Source organism: Hippopotamus amphibius, chromosome 7, assembly GCF_030028045.1.
Source record: "Hippopotamus amphibius kiboko isolate mHipAmp2 chromosome 7, mHipAmp2.hap2, whole genome shotgun sequence".
Classification (NCBI taxonomy): Eukaryota; Metazoa; Chordata; class Mammalia; order Artiodactyla; family Hippopotamidae; genus Hippopotamus; species Hippopotamus amphibius.
This window is the reverse complement of record NC_080192.1, coordinates 46,494,567-46,508,370: the sequence shown is the minus strand read 5'-3', so window position 1 is coordinate 46,508,370 and position 13,804 is coordinate 46,494,567. Positions and strand designations below refer to the sequence as shown.

Sequence of the window (13,804 nt, the reverse complement as noted above, 5' to 3'; positions counted from 1 at the left end):
CTTTGTTAGTACAGAATTAGTAAGGAAAATTATTATTAGCAGTTTTCCTCTAGTTAAGTAGAAAACATTTATAAAGCCTTGTATTACAGAAAAAAAGATGTTGCTTGTTTATCAACAAATGTTCTAGTTATTGAGGGAATATTATTAGCTCACAGTTTGTTTTGTTTGGACTTTTTTTGTTTGAAACCTACTACTTCCACCTTTCTGGTAACCCTTAGGTTGGAAATATCTAGTTATTTTAAAGCTACCCTTTTTTTCTATAGAGTAACTGCAAAGAACTTAACATTGTTTTCTTTTTAAAGCCCACAACTTATCACAGCAGAAAGTAGATAATGGAATGAAGAAAAGTTATATTTGAGAAGCCAAGGTTATTCAATGAAGGAGAATGGCAGTTATTTTACAGTATAATCAGCTATACGGACTTTGAAAATCTGATCTAATTTTTTTTAACCTACAAATGTGAAATTGTAATTGGGCTCAGTTATACAGTGGATTAGGTTTGGAGTATAGTTATTTCATTGGTATGATAGACATTTATTAACTTAACAATTTGTGTACATGATGGTGCTGATGGTTAAGGATATACAAAGATTAATAAATGAGGCAAGTTATTTTCAATAGAAAAAGTATTTTAAGGTACATATTAGTTTAAAAATAAGTCACATATCACAAATGTTTCCTGTTGGAGGTTAGTGGAATAAATGTCTTTATTACTGTAGCATTGATGAACTAGCATTTTCAATTCATGGCTCACTCTTTCAGCTGACATCGTAGGTATTAGCTTATTTTAAAAATGAACCTTAGAACAACTGGATCTGAAAGAAATGAACCTTAGCTCAACTGGAACTGACTGTCTCAAGTCAGGGTACAGTTATTCCTTTCTAGTGCAGATCTAGAAGCTACAACTGGTAAAATTAAAAGAAAAGAAAAGAAAACAGAGCCTGAATTCCTAGTCTCTGTGTATTAGGATAGACCTGACAGGGCCAAATAGTTCTTTTAGCTGGTAAGTAATTTGAACACACACCTTGTCAGAGAGAAAAACACCAGCTACCATGCAGGACTTGAGGGTCAGGGCTTCGGTAGTATAAGTCAAAAAGATAAATCTTGATAAAACGTTAATAAAGGATGGAGAGATAGAAAGAGTAAGTAGGTGGGAATAGATTAATGATGTTGTTCTTATGGCAACTAATTTTAGTCAAAAAGATAAATCTTGATTAAAACGTTAATAAAGGATGGAGAGATAGAAAGAGTAAGTAGGTGGGAATAGATTAATGATGTTATTCTTATGGCAACTAATTTTAATTGTGCATTGGGCTTGGTATAACAAAGTTCTTTTGCCTCCTAAGTGTGTTGAGTACCGCTGTTAACTCTATTCAGATTGGCAACATTCAGTAGGAATTTGAATTAAAATGGAGGTCTACTATGTGTTTTGTGTTCTTGATGATTAGAGAGATTAGAAGTGGAGAAGGAAGAGTGCCCTCTCCAAAACAGACTCACTGAGTTTAAACAAGGGAAGGAATTCCTCTTGGCCTGGATACAGGGCTGCTTAAAGCTACATTTTGCCAGATTTGGGTGGAAGTGATTGTATATAGTACATAAGGGTACCCAGAAAAGGCTGGACTAGGGGCTTGTGTGATCATGGGTTCTAGTATAGTAAAATTGTATCCAAATATGTAAGTAAATTTTCATCCAAGGGTTTGTGTGACTACTGTGCATTAGGTGGTAACTATTAAAGCTGGTGAATGGAATCTTGTATTTTAAGTTGCATGATGGGTACTAGTGGGTAACATTTTAGGTAGACTGTCTAGGTTTAAAGACCCCTGGGCTCCCTGAAGCTATGTACTAGATTGGAATGAACAGGGAACCAAGAATTAATTTCCTCTGGATAGTCAATGCATTGAAATTAAGTGGTAGTATAAGTTGGTGTGACTTTTTCTTTCTTACTGACAGGATTTAGGGCCTTGGAGGATTAGAGAAAAAAGAAACTACTGTTTTACTAAGTACTTCTTATATGCCTATTATCTACCCACATAAGTTAACTAGTTGTCTGAAGGAATCCATTATACACATTTGTATCTGAATTCTTAGAGGACTGAGACTGCTAGCTGGGAAAGAAAATAAACTTATCTTTCTGGGATCTGGACTCCTGGCTTAAAAGCAGTGGTGTAGTCTTATGCTTTTAACAACATCCCTCTGACCTCCTGTTTTAAGAATACATATATGAATGCTGCTTGTTTTGTGGAGAACCAGAGCACAGGTGGAGTGGTTCAGAAATAATGTTGTTGACAGTATAGTTAGGCATGAGACACATTTTCGTAGCTTTTAGGAAATAGTAGGATCATTTAACAGATACTTGAGTTAATAATTAATGCCCTGGGAGTTCTTTCTCTCCAGGAGCATGTTATAGTTGGGGAAGTCAAGGCATATTATGTGCAAAGTATTAAATAACATAGGTTAAATGGTATCATGTTGAATGATATGGACAGACTTGCAGATTGGAGAGAAAAGCCCACTAAGCTACAGTGGAACAGGAAAGGTTCAAAAAGGAGGTAGGAATTGAGTTTAACAGATAGTTACTGAGTGCCTACAATATGTATTGCATCATGCTAGAGACTGCAGATGTGTGGTAGAAGAGAGCATTCTCTTCTATGCTATATCTCTGTACAATGTGTACACTCCTTTGCTGTTACTTTATTTGTTGCATGTCTTCGTTGCCTTTGTATCCTCAGTACTCTGTACATGATACGCATTCAGTAAATTTTTTGTTGAATGCATGATGAACAAAGATATGGTCCTTATATATAATGTAGTAGATAAATACACGTTATTTTACTACAAAATAGAGGAAGAAGTACAGAGTTTTCTGGATATTAGAAATGCAAAAATAATCACATATCTTAAACGATCAGGACAGGATTTATAGATCAGGTCATGTTTGACATTGGCCTTGAAGAGACTGTGGGTAAGGTTGTTTTAGTAGTGGGAACAACATCTACAGCATGGGATAGATTTTTGAGTGGTTTAGTTTATCTAGACATGGAAATTTCTTAGGCTGTTACATTGGTTTCAGCCAAGAAGTACAAATCTTCAGTTTTATGGGATCTCTCAAGATCTTTGCTACTTTTCAAGTTCAAGAACACAGCTATGACATATACTTTTCGCCCAGAAAACAGCTATTTACCAGTGAAAACCGTTACTTCATTAGACTATCTCATTTTATCTTCACCTTCAGGACCACCTGATGATTTTTCTTTCTATAGGCATGTTTCACCCCTACAACCCCACCCCACCCCCCGAAAGCTAATAGTTATTCAATATTTACTATGTGCCAGGTGCTATGTTAAGTACGCGATATGAATATAAACTCATTTAATCTTCACAACAACCCAATTAAAGGCCAAAAGACTTGCCTAAGGTAGTAAGTAATAGAGCCAGGATTGCCTTTGTAAGTTTAGCTACTTGAACGTGAGTTGAGAACAGTGGTTTCTTTGAAACCTGGATGCTACATATTAGTTACTGAATGTCATGACCCTAGAGGGCAATTTGCACATAGTACACGTTAAATCCACAGATTCCAAGAGTCTACTGACTAAGGCATTTTGATAGGATTTATTCATTTATTGTGTTATTTATCTAGTACCTACCATGACTGAAGAATTATTCCAGCATTGAAGAGTATGGCAAATAACAAAGTTCCTGCTTTCATGGAGGTTTTTGGTTTTGTTTTGTTTTTTTTTTTTAAGATTTATTTTATTGTTTATTTATTTTTGGCTGTGTTGGGCCTTTGTTGCTACACACGGGCTTTCTCTAGTTGGGGCAAGCGGGGGCTACTCTTCACTGAGGTGCAAGGGTTTCTCATTACAGTGGCTTCTCTTGTTGTGGAGCGTGGGCTCTAGGTGTGCAGGCTTCAGTAGTTGCGGCACATGGGCTCTGTAGTTGTGGTTTGCAGGCTCTAGAGGCACAGGGTCAGTAGTTGTGGCACACGGACTTAGTTGCTCCCAGCATGTGGGATCTTCCCAGCCCAGGGATCAAACCCATGTCCCCTGCATTGGCAGACAGATTCTTAACCACTGCACTACCAGGGAAGCCCGGAGCTTATATTTTAATGAAGGAAGACAGAATAAGCATACAGACATTTAGTAAATAAATAATATGATTCTGGTAATAAGTACTATAAAAATTGTCAGATTAATGAATGAGTGGATGGGATCAATAGTTTTTGAGCAAGCAAAGAGGCTATTTCTGAAGATGTTATATTTGAATGGACCCAGACTGTTGAGAAGTGGAAGCCCTTGGAAAGATCTAGGGAAGAGCTTTTCAGGTACAGACAACAGCAAGTGCAAACAGTCTTACTCATGAGAATGTAAGAATGAACTTCATGTGTTAAAGGATGAATGAGAGGACCAGTATAATGAACAAAGAAAGTGGAAGTTTAATGGGTAGCAGGTGTTAGATCATGGAGTCTTGTAAAGATTTGGTAAAGAATTTGAATCTATTCTAAATTTAATGGTAAGGGTTTTAAGATACAGTTTCATTTTTAGAAGATCACCTTGCTATGTAGAAAATAGATGGAGTGGAGGAGGGACGAGTGACAAGAAAAAGAGAAAGAGAAGGCAATTACTGCAGTAGTCCAGGCAAGAAAATAGGGTGGCTTGGACTAGTGGTGGAGGTGTTGAGAAGTGGTTAGATTTGGGATATTTTGGACACAGAGCTAGTCTGATTTGGGGATATGGGATATGAAAGAAAGAGAGGGATCAAGGATGATCTTTGAGGTCAGATATCTGCATTACTTTGTGAAAGGGTGCCACTAATATGTCATGCAAACCTAGGTTGAGGAGGAGGAGTACAAAATATATGTAGGAGATTCACACACCTATTCCACAGATAGAGTGCCACCTGCTGTAAAGATCCAGCCAAATGTTTGGTTCTCACAGCTGGTTCTAACATAGCAGCAACTTTTTATAGTTGAGGATGTTGAAGCCAACTTAGCTCCATCCATGCTTGTCTTATACATCCTTGGTACCCAGAAGCAAGCCCAGTCTTCCTTCAGGCTCATTTTCATATATCTTGCTGTTCTCTCAGACTGAACTGCTGTGACATTTTACTCCCCTGACTCCTCACCACCACTACCAAATGCCTGGCTAGGTCTCTTTCGTTATTCAGTTCGTGTACAGTATTCTCTAGGAAACATTTTCTGATCCCAAATTCATTCTACTTTCATGTCTGAGTTAGTGGTGCCTCCCATATACACCCAAGTACACTGTACATATACTACATGTAAACACCTTGATCATAGCAGTTTTTGTTTCTTTGTTTTTTTATTAGTCTTGTACATCTGTAGAACAAGAAGAGGAAAAATATTCTAGTGGGGAGAAGGATATGAGTAAAGATGCAGGGGCGTATTTTGGTGAGGGACTAGGGAAATTATAAAGAAGATTGTAAGTTAAGTATGTAGTATGTAAAAAGATTTTGTATTGGGGTAAAATATAAAAATTGATTAGAAGACTATGTCAGTTATATCTCAATAAAACTGGGAACAATAAAGATTAGAAGAATCTTTGGGGTCTTGACAGAGCATTTTAAAGACTAAACTATGATTAGATTTAACTATAGAAAAGTGACTCTCAACGCTGACTGCCCCTCTAGAGACGCCTAATGAATTCAGAAAATCCCATCACCCATGAATTGTCCAGACCCAGACTACGTCACAATTTCTGGGTGTGGGACCCACATATTAAAGTTTCCCACATAATGCGAAGGTTAACAACTACTTTAAGAAGCGGAAAGTGTGGTTGGTTGAAAAAAGGGATTGAAATTAGAGTCAAGAAATTGAATCATTGCTTTTATTCTTCGTTATTTGTGACCTTGGGCAAATCACTTAATGCCTGATGGTCATCTATAATTAAGTTGAATGATCTTCATCTGTAACTTAGTTGGATACTCTCTGGAGACTTTTCTGTCTGTAAAATCCTTTGATTTTAATGAAGGAAATTGCATAATGAAATAGTGTTACAGGGAATATTAACCAGCTAAGTGCAGGACAGGTTGGAGGTAGGAAGACATGGGGACAGGTTGGAGGTAAGAAGATGGTTGCCCTTTATGTGTGGGCAGGACAGTGAATTTAGGGAAACTAATTGCTTTGGGGATGGAAAGGGGAGTACTTGAAGCCTCCTTGCATCAATTAAAAATTTTCTCCCTTCTTAAAGATTTCAGGAGACTTCATTTAAGTATGAGTATTCAGGGATTTGGTTGCTGTTATTTTTTTTTTGCTTATAACTTGTATTATTAACATTGTTAATCTTTAGCGAAATATTGAATAAATAATGGCATACCATGCCATAACTATTTAAGAAATGTGCTGTTAATCAGTTTGTGCAATGGACGTAGTTCCTGGAAACACATCTTAGGCCATATTCTTTTAGATTTCTGAAAAATGATCAGTAAAGAATTCAACTCATTCTTTGTTTAGCACCCTGCGAAATAAGAAATAGAAATCTACTTAGAATATGTTCCTTCTAATATGGTATTATCCTTTATTCTCACTTTGTCAAATTGAAAGAAAAATTTGCTTCAAAATATAACCTTTTAAACTGCTTTTTAACTGGTTTGTTGTTGTTGTTGTTGTTGTTTTTGTTCATTTATTTCTTATCTGTAAAAAGGGGGTAAATGCCTTCTCTATAATATTTTATAAGCAGATGAAGTAGCATAGTGCTTCACATAGTTCTTAGGTGCTTGGTAAAATTTAATTCTACTGCCCTTCCAGTACACAAGCTCAGGCATACATATTTACATTTTTTAAATTGTAGTTACTTCATGTCATTTTTTTGTGTATGTGAGCTAGGTTTTTTATTCCCCCTTTTCCCCCTTTCATTTTACATGTCTTCTTCTTGGTATAATATTTTAGATGATTTTTCTATGATGTTTCTAATTATACTAATAAAAGTAAATTTTTCCCTCCCTTGACCCTACCCAGTTGTAATAGTTTGACTCAAGCAACTCAAATTTAATGACCATGTATTTTGTTTCCTAAAAATAAATCTTTCTCTGTTCCTATTCAGTGGTATTAATTCTGTTTTAAAGAAATTGAGTTTTTATATTGAATGTAAAATAACTCAGTTATTAAGTATGCAACGGTTAATAATCCAGTGTGAAATGGATGCATTCCTCTCCTCTTTTGATTTTTTTCCTACCCATCAGTTTCAATAAACTGCAACTCAGACCTTTTGAATAAATTAGCTGTTTTTATGAAATCAAAAGTGTTGAAGGAAAAATATAAGTAAATGCTAATCTTTGAGTTCTTTATTTCATACTGTCTTCCTCTACTCTCCTCACTGTAAATTAATTCAAGTATGCCAATCCTTAATTGACTAAATAAATTACTTTACCCATTCTTGTTTCCTTCTCCAAAAATTTTTTTGCTGATGTTCAGATAATCTCCAATCTAAAATATTTCTGAAGTTGTATATTTTCATAATACAGCATAGAATAATAAGTATATGGAGCGTTGAAGTAAATAAATCTCACAAGTCGTTAGAAGGGCTTATTGAAGAGCTAAAGGGTGCAGTTTTTTGGAACATGTATGTTTATATGATGATGTAGAAAGAGAGTGAAATGGGAAGGAAAAGTAAATCTAGAGGAAAAGAAAACTTGACAGGTATAGAGAAGAGGAGAAAGAAAATGTAGGGAAGAGTTAAGAGATTTTGGTTTAGGAAAAGTTTGAAGAGAAGTAAACATTCACAAAAAGAAAAAGAAAGCAAGAGAAAAAAGTAGATAAAAGGTGTTACAAGTCATTAGGTACTCACAGGAGTGCTCATTTAGTGTTTTATTGGGCTCCCATAGGGCTGCCATTAAGAACACTAGGAGTTAAGAAATCTAAATTCTAGTCTTGGTTCTTTGTGTCACCTTGGAGAAGTCATTTAACTTGTCTGAGGCTCAGGTTCCTCATCTGTAAAATGTGAACATTGGATTAGGTGATCTTTAAGGTCCCTTCAGGTTCTCAAATTGTATAATGTCTCTTGGTGGTTAGTACCTGTGAGAAACACGTTCCGGTGGCAATTTTGCAACTATAGCTAACTTTAGGATAGCATATTTAGGGAAAAGGATGTAAGCTCCCTGTGGGTAGGAGCTTTTTCTATCTTGTTCACTGCTGTATCCCCAGCAGCTAGCGCAGGTGCTTGACACGTGGTAGGCACTCAATAAATGTTTGTTGAGTAAGTGGTGTGAAAAGTGTCATGTTGGTGGTTCATTATGGGAGCATCTAGAGGGTCTAGGGGAAAACTAGTGTGCTTGAGGTAAAGGAAAAGACTGGTATCTTCTAAAGAAGTCTTATATAGGCTGGTTTTTAGTCTCTTGCTTTTCCTTATTTTTGTCCCAAATGCAGAGAAAGTGGCTGTAGCTAGTGGTATACTCATGGTCACAAAACTTGTAGTAACCATCCATACACATAATGACTAAACCAACGTGTGGTCTAGATTGGTTCCCTTCATGTGACTTAAAGAAATGCAGAAGCAAGTTCAGGTCTTCATGGAATATGAGTACACATAGAATATAGTAGCTATGTTGAGTTGGATTTATTGGCTTCATTTAGTTGAAAAGCAGTTAGGCTACAGGCTGAGTACTGAAGCTGGCAGATTCCAGTGAAATCTTTGTGATTCACTGATGTCCCAAGGTTGCAAAGTGGTACACTGTTATGCAGAAAGATAAATTTGTGGAGATATTTGAAGGACAATATTCAGAACATATATTTGTGTATATATATTCCAATTTTTAGAGGTTATAGTTTCAAAATATTCAGGTCTTTGAAATCATGAACCCAAAATTAGAGCAAAATGGGGGGAGGGAGTCACTTTAAATCCTTATTGCTACTTATTCATTAACTCTCATTCTATCTTACCACTTTTATTTAACCTCCAGTTTACAATAAGTTTGGTTGACTTACGTGCCATTCCACAACCAGCTAGAAACAGAAGGCAGCTAAGTGTATGAGTAAGGAAGATGGAGGCAAGCAGGCATATTGGCATCCATAGGCAGGTGTGATGACAACATACGTGATAGCTGAACATCCTTGCTTTGAGGGATAAAAGGGGGAGAAACACCCAGAACATTAAATATCCGTGGTAATTATTCTGAATCATTAACAAAATAATAACTTATTTTTCATATTAACACAAGGCAGGAAACAGTAAGTTTATACCAATTGGTTGATTTTTGTTTGTTTGTTTTTAATGTTTTGTTTCTGAATGGTAACTCCTCAGTAGTTTTTAAAAAATACACATATTGGAACACATCCATTCCCACATCTGGCCCCAGAAGTACTAGATAAATAGAAGGTCATTGTACTTTGAAATCTTTTAAAATGTTATGTGTTCTTGTCTCTTATAGCTATATCAGTTTTTAACAGTTGCTGACATTTTATGTTGGGTTTGTAAAAATTATAATTTTGAGAAGTATGTATGTGTAAATAGTAGTAAAGAGACTTTTTCTTAAATGCGTTTAATAAGAATCATACAAATATTAAAGCTACTTCAGCAGAGTGAGGATTAAATGTCTGTGTACCTCAGCTGTGATTTAAAACATAAAAACACACGATTGCAGATTTCTTAAAGGCATATTTGTACAAAATGTTTTTATTGAAACATAAGTCATCTGATTTGTTACAGTCATTGGCAGACATAGTTTATTGTAAAATAGAAGTATGAAAAGAACTTAGAAATATGAAAGCAAAGAAGAAAGAAATAATGAAAGATGGAAATAATGGAAGCAATATGAAAATTCATAATATTAAATTTCAGACAAACATTTTTGTTAAAATCAGAGTCCATTTGGAGTGAAATGAATATTTCCATTTAAAATTTGCATATTATATTACGTTAGGTCATTTTTAAATGTTTTAAATTACCAACTCCAGAAGATGGATAACAATTTCATTCCTGATGGCAATGAATTTCCTTCTTCTGAATTTTTTTAATAGGTGCACTAGGCCTTCCAATGAGGGGAATGAGCAACAATACCCCTCAGTTAAATCGCAGCTTATCACAAGGCACTCAGTTACCGAGCCACGTCACGCCAACAACAGGGGTACCAACAATGTCACTTCACACGCCTCCATCTCCAAGCAGGTATTTATTGATGGACCAGAATATTGCTCAGAATGTATCTTTGTAGAGTAAGCAAGCTTTTTAGTTTTTTAATGAGGTAACTAATTATTTGATTTTCTGGTTCAGTGCCTTTCACTGAGGAAAGGAAAGTTGATACCCTGTGCTCATTTTATTTCATTGCAAATTGATAAGTATAGTGTAAGATGCTTTTATCTTGCAGCTCGCATACTGGTTATCAGCTGGGGTGGGTATCAAGGGTTAATCACCACCTGGGGAGCTTTTTTTAAAAGCAAGTTCTCTTCCTCAGAGGAGGATATGCAATTTCAAATCACTCCTCAAATAATTCTGCTTATTGCTCCCTCACCACACATCCATCGCTCTAGTGACAATAAAATAAAACAGGTAGCAAAAATGATGCATATTAATATGAAGAAGATAGAATGATATACATTTGGGATGAAATTACTCTGAATATATATGTGAAATACATTTGTATTTTATGTCATAGTCACACCAATAGTTCTCTCATCTTCGATATCGCCATATATTCTTCTATAATTTGACCTTTCTTGTTGGTTTGTTTACTTTGACTTTTCAGAGAGCTTTTTTTTTCAAGTGACCAGACAAAGGAATGAATAAAATACAGGAATGCAATTTGAATAGTATATTTGAGGTTCTAGGGTTAGGCCAATTGAATATTTACAGAGAATTTTAATGAGTGATTTGTAGAGAGCTTATTTAGTATAATGGACTTCTTTTTCAGGGGTATTTTGCCTATGAATCCTAGGAATATGATGAACCACTCCCAGGTTGGTCAGGGCATTGGAATTCCTAGCAGGACAAATAGCATGAGCAGTTCAGGGTTAGGTAGCCCCAACAGAAGCTCGCCCAGCATAATATGTATGCCAAAGCAGCAGCCTTCTCGACAGCCTTTTACTGTGAACAGGTAAGATGTTTATTGATACTGTGTATAATTGTTCTTTCTGGGTATTTTCAAATTTGCCTTTTCATATTCAACGTTCTGTTCTTGAGTCTTGGCTTCTGTTTCATAAGTGTGTTTCATCATATATTTTGACCAAAGCTTCTCTTTCTGTTAAACACATCACAACTTTAACCTCCTAAACTAAAGACACATTCTTTTGAAAATCAGTTTGCTTTTTGTTGCTTTTGTTAGAAATAGATTGTTCTTAGGTTGCCCACTGGCAAATTTTTGTTGATATGTCCTTCCTCTATTAAATGAGGCTGGTCACCTGTGTAAGAGCTTCATACTTACGAATAGGACTGGAGACATGTTTGACTATTACTACCATGCTTCATTTATGCTTTAGTTAAGTTCCTTTGCAAACGAATTTCACTTTTGTTCTTTGGAGACTTACTGACAAAGACTTTTTGAAGATTACATCTGTAGTATTTGAAAATAGTGTCATGTCCTGGGACTTAAAATAAAAAAATGAATTTGTGCTTTTAACTCCTTTTGCAGTGGTCATTGCATACACTGCTATGCAAATAGTAGTTAACAATATGAAAAACAGTTACCCATTTTGTTAGGATTTTAAAGCTGTTCAGATAACTTATATGAGAGTTATGTCTACATTAGGGCTTTCTTTACTGTAAAAAAGGCATTTTAGTTTTTTTTTTTAATGGGGAATATGGGGGGGAAGGATCTAGTTGCTATCATCATACCCATTTAATTCAGTTTCTTTTATCTAGTACTTGTAAATTCTGAATTAAAATAGGTTATTAGCACATTTTCTATTTAATCTTCATCCCATAACCTCCAGTTCTTACTTTTATTTAGACTTATGAGTATTTCTTTTATAATTTGACTGCTCTTTTAATTTTTACAAAAGTTATTTTTGTAAAGGGTTATGAAAATTCTCATCTCCTTGACAGTTTCCTAATCATATACTTCTTGAGCTTTAACACATCTTTCTGCATTCTTGTAGTATTGTTCTTTGAATGTATACTTAAATTTTTGCCTTTCCATATTTTTTCACATTCTAGTTGTTTTTAAAAAATATTTTGCTTATAAATTGTCAATGAAGTATGGGTCTCTAAAGCCCTGCTTATTACTATTGATAAGTTGTATGTATTATGGAATGTTTTCATCTCTTACTGCTTATTCAATGTTTGAGGGTACCTATGTCATCAGCAGTTCTAACATGCTATTAAACAAAACTTTCTGTTGGCTTTTCAACTCTTCTCTAGAGTTTTGTTTCACCAGCTGAATTATTTTATGAAAATATTGTTTGGCCATAGTTTTACAAATCTAGGCAAAAAATAAAAAACCTTGTCATCTTCAAACAGTTTAACCTTACTCATAACACTAATACACTGTCTTTTTTCAGATTATTTGATGTTAAAGATGCATACTTTCATTGTAGAATTTGCATTAACGGTTCTTTTTGACATGCTTTATTACTCTGGCCTCACTTCAAATTCAGCCTTATTTTATTATTTTGTTTTCCCATGTTAGGCTTGTGAGAAAAAAGGGAGGCTTTGGTAATTATTTACTAAGTACTTTAATTTAGAATTAAGGGTACTGTGGAGAGAGTTTTTTTAAGTAGCTGAAAAGTAAACCAGATAAGAATGATGTGTTTTAGAACACTGAATCCAGTTGAAGAAAAGCACCATTTAATTCAGGTCAACTAAACATTTATTGAGTGCCTTTTGTATCCTCCTGAATGCTAAAGGCAGAAGATGCAAAGATGTATATGATGTGAACCTTGTCTTGTCTATGAGGAGTTTATATTCTAGTTGGGAAAGACAGACTGTATGAAAGATCTTGTATGAAACGTAATAATAGCACATTTTACCCATAGTGGAAGAAAAACAAGTATTCAGAAACAATAGTCTTGAACTAAATTGCCTATTTTTGAGGTTCGTTACGTCTTCCAGTATATCCAGTAAGTTGACTCCCCAAGTATATAGAACGATAGATACCCTTAATCTTGGTTTTCCTCAAGGCTTATATAAATTCTTGGCTTTTTTTTTTTTAATTCATCTATTTAAGAAATTTTGGTTCTCAGTTGTTCATGTAAGGACTTTAGGGAAGCTTTAAATAAAAATAAAGATTCAATTCAAGAATAAAATTAGTATTTGTTTTTAAACATGTTGTTTTATATGAGGAGATCAAAAGTAAACACTTTTGTTTTTCTTCATCTGAAAGTTAGTGTTCTTACTGTATATCTAAAATTATTTTCTGTGTACCCAGTATGTCTGGATTTGGAATGAACAGGAATCAGGCATTTGGAATGAATAACTCCTTATCAAGTAACATTTTTAATGGAACAGGTAAGCTTATTCTGGAGCTAGTACCCTATAAAAATATGATAGATCTTGAAATATAAAGCAATTCAACATACTAGTCTTAAAATCTGAAAGGAATTTTTGTGTTAAAATGATAGAACTTAATTTAGGGAGAATTTGACAGGAAATAGCATTTAATTCAGTGAACAGTTGAAAGATAGTTAAATATATTTTTTCACTTGGCATGGTAATAGCATAGTGTTATAACATCAGATTTATTTCCTTAACATGTGGAGAAAGCATAAACATTAACTTAGTCTATATTTGTGCCTCAGAATCTTTTGTGCTTCCAGAGCTTTTCCTATCCTCAGTCCTGTCACTACAGTCTAAACTAGGTTGAGTGGTATGGCATTCTGGCTATAGGGACCCAGATTGAAGGAACCTTTAAAATTACATGG

The 13,804-nt window shown here is 34.8% G+C and overlaps 1 protein-coding gene across 8 annotated transcripts in view; it reads left to right on the top strand.

Moving 5' to 3' along the window:
* The window catches only part of CNOT2 (CCR4-NOT transcription complex subunit 2), a 112,623-nt gene that overhangs the window by 80,088 nt on the left and 18,731 nt on the right, over nucleotides 1-13,804 (top strand). For all 8 annotated transcript variants that reach the window (XM_057743461.1, XM_057743460.1, XM_057743464.1 and 5 more), the window contains 3 exons: nucleotides 9,971-10,118; nucleotides 10,861-11,043; nucleotides 13,312-13,391. In XM_057743461.1, coding sequence (XP_057599444.1) covers nucleotides 9,971-10,118; nucleotides 10,861-11,043; nucleotides 13,312-13,391 — 411 coding nt within the window. The remainder of the gene's footprint in view (nucleotides 1-9,970; nucleotides 10,119-10,860; nucleotides 11,044-13,311; nucleotides 13,392-13,804) is intronic.